Below are 10,068 nucleotides of genomic sequence, written 5' to 3'. Positions count from 1 at the left end.
TTGTGAAAAATGATGGCTAAAACCAGTTTACTGAGCAAATTTATACATCTAAACCATAAAAAATAAATAGGGAGACAGGAATTATATATCAAAACAGACAAACTTACAGAGTAGCAATAGGAAACATAAGGTAAAATATTGCAGCAGCAGGTTTACGCACATTCTCTGAATTATGTCACAACCAAAGGAACAGAAATAAGACATTTTTCATCTTACATAATATTTTTGAGAAGCTAAAACTCAGATATGTATACATGTATATAATAATTTATTACATTCGCTTATTTACAAATTTTTAGATAGGATGGACTCTCTATACAACTGTATTTGCATAAACTTCAGTCACACAGAGTCCTACCAAAGAGAAGCTAAGGAATGATCACATAAATAAAGCTTTGCATGACTTAGGCTTTCCCAAATCAGGTCTATGAATTGAAGTTACAGAATGCATATATTTGCCTTTCATTATTGGTTTTTACATACAAAAAATTCACTTAAGGGAAATAATTTTTAAAATGTATGTAGAGTTTGACAGCAGAAAAATCTAAATACGGCCATATGATTACATCCTAGAATTAACTGTATTTTTTTACATTACATGATACATATTTAAAGCAGGAAACATTTGCATCCACAGTACTGTATTCTTCACTAATACATAAAAATTTCCTGTTTTTTCATAATATTTGTACGACACAGAGGGCATTTTTCAAGTGCTTCAGCACATTCCTTACAGGCAACTAGGTGACCACAGGGAATGAGGACTACTGATATGTCTTTAGCCATACAGATTTTACAAAGTTTTTCTTCCTGCAAGCGTCTTAACTTCTCTTCAGTACTGAGATCTAAGGAAAAAAAAACACATAAAAAGAAGTTAACATACTTAGTACCATTGAATATCTCTCTCTTTTTTTTTTTTTCTTTATACACAAGGACAAGGTTTTCTTCATATGATTTAAAGGTCACACCTTTAAAAAGAAAAAAAAATTACAAGGGATAGGAAACCAAGCTGCAGCATGGAATCCTCTTTCCCACCCTCACCCCCCCTCTCATCTCATTACATCTCCCAGGCCAATACACGCAGGGAATGCAGCTATCTATATTCTCAAGAGCTTGAATATCTGCAGAATTTAGGATATGCTTACTTCAGTCAGGAACCCTTCTTTTCACAGACTGCCCATCAACAACTTTCCCAAAACTTGTACAGAAGGTGAGGGAAAAGCTCGTTGATACTGGTTAAGTAATTTGGATTTTTTTTTTTTACAGAGTGTTTCCCCAAGGAAAAGAATGAGGATGTGATTTCCTTCCCTACCCCCATTTTCAAAATGTCCATACTTCAAAAGCTTAAGAAATTGTAATACAGAAAGAATCAATTTTGCATTGTACATGAGCTCTTTATTATTCCAGTATGCCCCATCTGAAAATGCAAACTTCTAAAGCCTTCTCCTGCCGCTTGGGGAAAGCTCTGCACAGCCAACCACAAAAATAATGTCCATCTTCATTGCAAGTTCTTTTTGTTCCCATGATGTCCATTAAAAATCTTATTAAAAAGAGTGGGCTGGTAAGATCTCTGCCTATCATGCCAACCAGATGGTCTTTTCCCTCCCTATGGGTTCATTCATATACTTGTCTTAAACTAGAAGTCTCCTGAGGGGTTGGTTTTTTTTTTCATGTCCAAAGAGAAGTCTCTTTAAGTTACAATACTGTAACTTCACCTTAAGTAAGACTTGGATCTGAGGGCAGAATAAACAGATAACCATAAGAGATATTTCATAGACTAAAGAGCTGATATGGAAGTACACACAGAGGTTTTGTAACTGAATACGCTCATCTTCCTCAACTGAGATTTCATTTCGTTCTTCTTCCCTTGTATTTTCTTTTTGAGCACTTAAGTCTGCTACCAGATCCTCAACAGATGTGTGACTTTCTCCAGACATCTGCAATTTCTTTTCCATGGTGTTCCTAATCTCAGACAAACTGAAACCCATGTCTATGGCACTTTGTACCAAAGGATTCTGTAAGAGATAATCTAAAACAAGAAATTAAAAACAAACAAACAACAATTTATCAAGGATGAAGCTAATTACTGGACAGTATTCACTATAATACTCTAAGACACCTTTGCAAATATTTAGCCAAATATCTAGCTAAACATCTCATCTGGAACTGTATTTCCAATTTGAGAATTTTTCTAGTTGTAAAAACTGCATTGTCAAAACACCCAAATCTGCAGATGTGAGACGTCTTTCATCCTAACTTTCCCAGACTCCCTTCATCTATTTATAACACAGAAATCCTCCTAGATTTGCTATTCAAATCAAGTACTTCAACTTCTTAAATGTCTCATATAATTAACAACACAAATTCTATAGCTGAGCGTTAATTGATATTCATCTAAAATTCCAAGGCACAGTAGATAACGTATTTGGTAACACTACATTAATTTTAATTCAGTTCAGGGAAGAAAAAAAAACATACATGTATTGATAAAAACCAAGAAATAATTTGAATTCACAAAACCAAAACACTACACAATCAGCAAGCAAGTAAGCTTATCCACGATAACACATAACACTACTTTGGGAAACCATTTTTCAGTCTGTTGGACCTTCTCCTTCCTCTTTTCCATGTAATTTTTTGAATAGATTTGGTAGTGGTGTTTCTTATTTCCAGTTCTTCTATTACATATAAATTAGTAATTTCTTCTTTAATTAACAAGATTGTTCAAAGAGCAAAATTTTTAACCAGATTTTCACTCTCATAAATCAGCAGTGTGTGAGAGATTTTTAAAATGGGTTTTGTATAACCACTCTTATTAGCAACAGCTGTCATTCCCTGGGATGAAGCTGCTTGACTGTCTTCCCACTACCCCTTTAAGTGTCTTGTCTCTTTATTACTTGGCAATTGTGAAAAACATTGCAGGAATGTGTAATGCTGGAACACATAACAAGCTATTTCAGCTTTCTCAGCTTTCTAGTCTTTGCTATTAAACAGACCAACTCTTCCTGCCTCGTGAAAGGCAGCAATGATTGTTTCATTTCAGTATTCTTTAACATTCATCCCACATCACTACTAAGTCAATACTTGATGCATACTTACTAGCTATAAAAATAAGACTGCATCCTGTATTTATTCCTTTCATGCTTTACAATCTTTACAATATTTATCCAACCATGATTAGATTTCCCCAAAGACAAATAAAATTCATTTTGCAATTCTTTAGAAGCAATGAAGCAATGGAAGAGTATCATCCACCAATTTCCCCGTCATGCTCTATCTAAAAATCTAATAGGGTTACTTTAAAAATTAACCATTTTGTTTACTATATATGCAAATATGGATATTCTAAAATAAGAGAGCTGTTTATTTTAATTTTTTTTCCTATACAGATACCTTTAGGAAGTATTGTCCCTTCAGCAGCTTCTGCCTAAAAATGAAATATAAACAGACAAAATTACAATTCTGGAGAAGGTAGAAGGAAACCTCCACAATTATAAGACAGAAAATAGCTGTTTGATCTCAGCTATTTTTATTGACTAAAGCTATTAAATCTATTCTGAACAACTGCAAAGGGATCAGTGTTTTGTTATGTCTTTCATATTGTTTTAAATTTTCATTTTAAACCATCTTTGCTATAATAGTATGTACAGTCTATTGAAGAATTCCAAAATAACATTGGGTTTACTATTTAGTGACTGCATACAAGTTCAACAATGCTCTACCAACAAGAAAAGAAAAATCATCTGCTACACTTGAATAAGGAAATTATTCATCATAAACTTTAGGTTCCCAGGCTATAAAAAAAATAGCACTTGTTCAGTACCAAGTATACAACAGATACACAGTACCCTACTTGTGATCCAGAACCTAACTAAGGAGGACTGGAAGATCCATACACCCTGAGTGACAGAACCAAGACAAACTTTGATGTCTTTCACTTTCTGCCAATGAAAGAAGCAGCAGGGGGACTGAATTATATGAAAGTTATGTTAAGCTTGTTCTCTATTTTAACAAAATGATATTTGATTAATAAGCAAGACACTTACTGTTGAATCCCTACATCCATCTCTTAAGTGAACATTATTTATAAATTCTATCCCCTTTTCCTTGCTCACAAATCTGCACCTATAAATGAAAATATTTAGTTATAATAAAACTGCATAAGCACCAAATAAAAATTGACTATATAAATTTGCAAAGCTTCCATACATTTCCGACATCATTCAGAATGCTTGCTGTTGAAATCTCTAAATATTTAGCCAACATCAGTGATGTCACTTAAACATTTCTTAAAACATCCTTATCACTTCAGCAGTACTTATCTTTTTCACATTTTTGGAGAAATAGAAACCTAAGAGTTGTTGGCCATGACAGCTGATGCCCATAGATTTATAAAAGTAAAGACTCCAATTAAAAACAAACATTACGTAAAATGTTGGCTCTTTTAGTCTTTTGCAATCAAAGCAAAGCAGTCACTGGTCAGACAGGGGCCTTATGTGCTTGCTTTCACTATTTTCCAACCAGTCCCAGCCACTGGGAGGGCAGAGCTCTCCCCACCAGAAGATTTAGGGAATGCCATAACTCCTTGACAATAGTTCTCCAGCTTCAGCAGTTACTTCACCTTCAGCAGGTCATAGACACAGCACGCTCCCAAACTGACACACTGCCACTGAAGCTGATGTGCAAACAAGAACTCCAGGTAAGACAGTTAATGATCTGAGGGGAAGTAGTCAAATCTGACATAATTTAAGCAACTTAAAATCAAATCAAACCCATATAAGGAGTGAAATGTAACAAGAAAACGTGTCTTAACCATTCACTGTACCAAGCCAAAAACTTGGAATGGCATGTCTTTCAAGTGGCAGAGACTAATAATTTAAAGTCTTCCTGTACCTCTACTGAAAAAAGGATCAGCTAATGCATAAACACTAACTTCCAGCTTCCAGAGCGCCTTTCACCAGAGAAGACAAATTTGGCAGCTAACACATTTTTCATCAATGTTATACAAGTAACTAAGTCATTGTACTTGGACAGCTTGTAAGCTTTCTTACAGCACTTGTAAGAAACAGTGAGTCATATACTACTCCTTTTCTCAAGACAGATTTCAGACAAAATTGGCAGTCTTTCTAAAAACGACTCGGTCTGGAATCCTCAATCCTTCAAAATTATGCAGAAGTATGTTTTGAATTCAGTACTGCTATACTGACTTCAAGTTTGTTTGCACCGTTACAGAAGTTTAGTTACTTTGTATCCTGACATAAGGTACAAACTTTGGCACCTATAAAGCTATTAAAATAACAATTAGAAGGTAGTGCTTGGATAATGAGGAAAAAAATCAGATACATATTAACAAAACTTCATGATTCTGCTAGCTGAGACATCAGTTAAATCCAGACACAGAAATCTTCTCTTCTCTTTAATAATTCCTACAAACAATCTGACAAACACCACTTACTTAAAAGTAAGGTTATTCAGATGGTATAATTTCAGGGCAACCTTTCAGACTTACCACCTCTAATGAGTCAGTTGTGGCCTCAGCCTCTCGAGGATTTGGTTCTCTTTCCCACACACTTTAGAACTCCCTCCTACCTCTCAAAGACAACATGAGGTTCATGTCCTCTTTTGAGGCCTCTAACATAACATTAAAGCACATGTTGATGATTATACATATAACAGCAGGACTACAGAAGGTAGAACAGATGGAACAACAAAAATAGGAACCCCGTGCAAAAGATTCCTTAAAATCTCTCTGCTTATTTAAAAGAAAAAACAAACTCTGGAAAAAACCTGACATTCCTTTGGTGCCTACATGACAAAAATGAAGGAGAAGGAAGTGGAGGAGGGCAATAGAAAAAAAAAATATTATTTTCATAAATCTAAACAATGTTAAGTCATAGTCTACTTTCTGAAACCGTTATTAGTATGCTCTGTCATTAAAACATAATATACTGACTCAGATATGCAAAAAGAAAACAGTAAGAAGTCTCTTACCCAGGAAACCATTTGGCATGTTGATCCCATGGGTCTTCATTTTCCTTCCACTCTTGCAATCCTCCACCACAGTGGAAACACAACACATGATCACCATTACCTAAGGAAAGACATGAGAATGAAGTTACATATTTCTAGTAGGTGTAACAGTAAGTTTTCAACTAAAAAGTTACATTATTAAGAAAAATCATAGAATAGTTTGGGTTGGAAGGGACCTTAAAGATCATCGAGTTCCAACCCCCCTGCCATGGGCAGGGACACCTTCCCACTGTCATGGAGATCCCACTGTCCATGTCTCCAACAAAGACGTTAAACAACACTGGTCCCAGTACTGACCCCTAAGGAACACCACTCGTCACTAGTCTCCACTGGGACATCAAATCGTTGACCACAACTCTGAGTGCGACCATCCACCCAATTCCCTATGCACCAAGCAGTCCATCCGTCAAATCCATGTCTCTCCAATCTAGAGACAAGGATGTCATGTGGGACAGTGTCAAATGCTTTGCACAAGTCCAGACAGATTATGTCAGTTGCTCCTCCCTTATACACCAATGCTGTAAAGCCATCGTAGAAGGCCACCAAATTTATCAGGCACAATTTGATCTTAATGAAGCCATCTTGGCTGTCACCAATCACCTCCTCATTTTCCAGTTTCCGTAAGGAAAAGTATTTATTTTATTGATTAGCAACTGTAACTAAAAAGAACTCCATTTTCAAGGAGGACATAATACATACGATGTGAAACAAATGTTCAGGAGAGAGTTGAGTTTAAAAAATACAAAGCAAGAGTCACGTGGAATATTCCTGAATTTTATTTTAGCAAGTAAGTATACAGATAAAAAGCAAAAGCTAAAAATAATCTATTATCAAATAGCTCAATGCACTGGTAAACAAGTCATGAAGTAGTCTACCACAAAGAATTAAGGATGTTTACGTGCCTTTTTGGTCCTCCATTTCACCATTAAGATTCATGGGCCCTATACAGCAGCAGCATAACCAACTGAGGAGATGTTAGGAGGAATTGCATTCTCTTTGTTCTAGCACTATGCCTACTATAATCAAAGACTGTGCCAGAAACTGCTTAGATATTGTGTTCATTGACATGAAAGGAGGCATGGATAGATTTTTCCTACAGACCTAAATCATTCTCAGGCCACAGGAAACTAGAGTTTTCACAGAAGTCACTTGAACAGCCATCGGGTGTGATAAACTGGTGCCCGTTTACTGCACCTCCACAACACAGATCTCACTCAGCTGTGGGAAGCTAGGTACTTTCAGGAATACAAGAAAAAAAACAATAAACTCAGTTCTACTGGGTATAAATATTGCCCATGTATCACCCATACAAGAATATATCAAAGGGTTTATTTAGGGCCACAAGCAAAACAAATGGAATCAGATTTAAAAGTTCTTCCAAGAGCTACTAAGAGAGAAGCCAATTAAGAACAAGAAATTATCCCAGATAATCCCCTTTTCTTTGTGACCTAATAAGAGCAACACTTTGCACTTGTACAGCATCTCTCAGTGAAGAATTTCAAAGAGCTTGAACGGCGCTGCACCATTCAATCTAATTGGGAAACCAGTGCATAAAGATGTTGGAGTCTTATCCAAGTCATACACTACATGTCCAAGAGTAAAAGCTCTTCCACTACAGTCACTGTCTGCATAAAGCTTTTACAGTGGCTACTAATGGTATTTGCTAGTTTCAGGTGTCCGAATGATAATGCAAAAATGTGTTAACTAAATAAAATGGCACACAACCTGGATTGTCTTGGTCATAGGCTCCTGTATGGGCCACAAACCCAATCCTTAGACCTAAGGTAGATATATGGAGGACAGAGCTTAATTTTTTAGAAAATATTAGCTTCAGTAATTGTCACTGTGAAAGATGTATTATGAGGGTTTTAGCAGGCAAGGAAAACACACTAATATTTTACTGCTAAAAATTAATTTATGACCAAGTTTATACTTTGCTAATATCATTTTACACAAGAACTATGAAAAGTAGTTTACAGAGTAAAGAAATTCTGGTATATCATTCCATATTAGAATTTTAAAAAACTTATTTTTTCATAACAAGACACTCATGATTTACAATGAAATTTTATATATTACCCATTTTAAAGTCTGGCTTACCTGTGCTATAGAACCCAGCTTCAGCAAGTTGCTCCTTGTCAACAGGATATATCCAAGTTAAAAATGTTTGTAAACGTCTCCCGTAATTTGCCATAGATGGATTCCTTGGATGCTGTGCATTGTTCAGAGCACTCCTCCCAAGCTCAGCTGGAATAGATTCACTTTGCACATTTCCAACATCCCGGCCCAAGACAAAAAGGCATTTCGGAAAATGCCTTTTGTGTTCTGACCAAGCTCTGTCACTGGGTTCCCAGTTTTTCAATTTCCCACCACAGCAAAAACATGCCACTTGATCACCAGCACCTGTATAATAGAATCCAGCATTAGCTAATTCCGTTGGTGTCAACTGGCCATTGAGGGGCCAGTTGTGAAAAGAGTTTAATCTTGTCTCTTCACTGCACATAGCAGGGTTTTTAGGAAACAAATTATCTGACATATCCACAACCTGCCTAGTTCTTAAAAGGTAATCTGCCTCCAGATCAGATGTGTCATCCAGAGTACACGGGAGGGCTGAATTGCTGGAACCGTTTTCAGTTCTATGCTGGTAGTTCTGGGCAAGAGGATGTACATTATTTTCCAGAAAAGTAGATTCAGTAATAAATTTGCAATTTGGGGAAAGCTTTTTGTGTGTCTCAACTGCAGAATCCCCAGGCACCCATCCTTCAACAGTTGTACGGCAACTGAAGCACTTCACTTTGTCACCTTCTCCAGTATAAACAAAGCCAGCTTGTGCTAGTGCTGATGCTGAAACAGGACAGCCAAATGGAAATTCAACAAAAGTTCCTAGTCGGTAGTGTTCCTGTGCCCATTCCTGGTCATGGTCAGTGTCTGGAGCAGCACAAGCTTCTGAGTTATCTGGGCCATTACACGTCATCTCTTCATAAGCAGGGGTCTCCTTTCAGATTTCCTAAACAAAGAATAAGTGTTTTAATTTCACAGACAGAAGAATAGATCATACCCATATGCAAGTCTGGAAACTGGCTAAATTAAACTAGCCATCCTGTATTTATTAAAATAATACCTCTTTCTCTTCCCTCCCATCTCACCCTTGTCTGCCTCCTGTGCCACAAAGAGGCAAACATCAGAACAACACTAAAAACAAAATAATAATTAAAAAAAAATCCATAAAGAAAGTCAGGAAAATCATGAAGTTTTACAGGCCAATAAAAATTTAACTGGGAAACACACAGGTTTATACATCTATAACTTTAAAAGCATGTTCTATTTCTTAGCAAACATTGCAAGAATGAAATCAACAAATTATTTAACAAAAACTCTGGGCAAAACCCTGCCAAAAGGATTCTGAACCTAAAACACAAAGTTACTGAATTTAAAATACTGACCTAAGCCAGACCACATTTGCAAGATTTTACAGTCCAGTTCTGAAATAAACTATCAGATGATTCACTGGGGCATTTTACTCAAGTGCTGTGCTCTGCCTTTAAGATCAGTGTGTTGGACTACCCAGTGCTAGCATTCACGCCCAGCACACTGTTTCCACTTTCCCATGCCCTGCCTATGCTCTGTATCAAAAGTTCCTGCACCTCTGGCACCACCTCAGCTTTTCTTCCCTTCCCCCCGAAGGAATGTCATTCTCCTGACCACCTGTCCCACATTCCTGTTCCTGCCTACACTTTTCCAGGGTGAGTACTGACTGCTAGTCCTGCCCCATGCCCTTCTGTGCTAGAAGGCTGCTGAGACCACTTGGACAAGCTCCTTCTTTCACAAGGATGAAAGAAATCAACTTGGTTCTCGCAGGTCCTGTGCAAGAATCACAAACTGACACCGTCATTGCCTTCATCCCAAGATGGATGAAGTCAGAGCACAGTAAAATATGATCTCTTGTCCTGCAACTGCAGTGATACTACTGACTTAGAAACTCTTGGGTAAAACATGGGCTACTGCTGACACACATTTCAAACTTATGCTTCTGTTAAG

The 10,068-nt window shown here is 36.9% G+C and overlaps 1 protein-coding gene across 1 annotated transcript; it reads right to left on the bottom strand.

Moving 5' to 3' along the window:
• Positions 1-651: 651 nt before the first annotated feature.
• Positions 652-9,032, bottom strand: XIAP (X-linked inhibitor of apoptosis). The gene is made up of 6 exons (XM_010083224.1): positions 8,131-9,032; positions 5,992-6,091; positions 4,047-4,125; positions 3,394-3,427; positions 1,826-2,029; positions 652-845 (listed from the first exon to the last, which is right to left on the bottom strand). Exons 1-6 carry the CDS (start codon positions 9,002-9,004, stop codon positions 652-654), a joined length of 1,485 nt encoding a protein of 494 aa, XP_010081526.1. The 5' UTR covers positions 9,005-9,032.
• Between the last annotated feature and the right edge of the window lie 1,036 nt (positions 9,033-10,068).

The sequence above is a fragment of the Pterocles gutturalis genome, unplaced genomic scaffold (assembly GCF_000699245.1).
Source record: "Pterocles gutturalis isolate BGI_N339 unplaced genomic scaffold, ASM69924v1 scaffold26410, whole genome shotgun sequence".
NCBI lineage: Eukaryota > Metazoa > Chordata > Aves > Pterocliformes > Pteroclidae > Pterocles > Pterocles gutturalis.
The sequence above is the reverse complement of the archived record's forward strand: the minus strand, read 5'-3'. Positions and strand labels throughout refer to the sequence as shown.

Excerpts from the sequence above, each read along its gene's own strand:
- XIAP (XM_010083224.1), bottom strand. The coding sequence starts at position 9,004 with ATGACGTGTAATGGCCCAGATAACTCAGAAGCTTGTGCTGCTCCAGAC. Across the intron at positions 6,092-8,130 it reads AGCTGGGTTCTATAGCACAG|GTAATGGTGATCATGTGTTG; the intron begins GTAAGCCAGACT and ends GTCTTTCCTTAG. Across the intron at positions 3,428-4,046 it reads ATGGATGTAGGGATTCAACA|GCAGAAGCTGCTGAAGGGAC; the intron begins GTAAGTGTCTTG and ends TTTCATTTTTAG.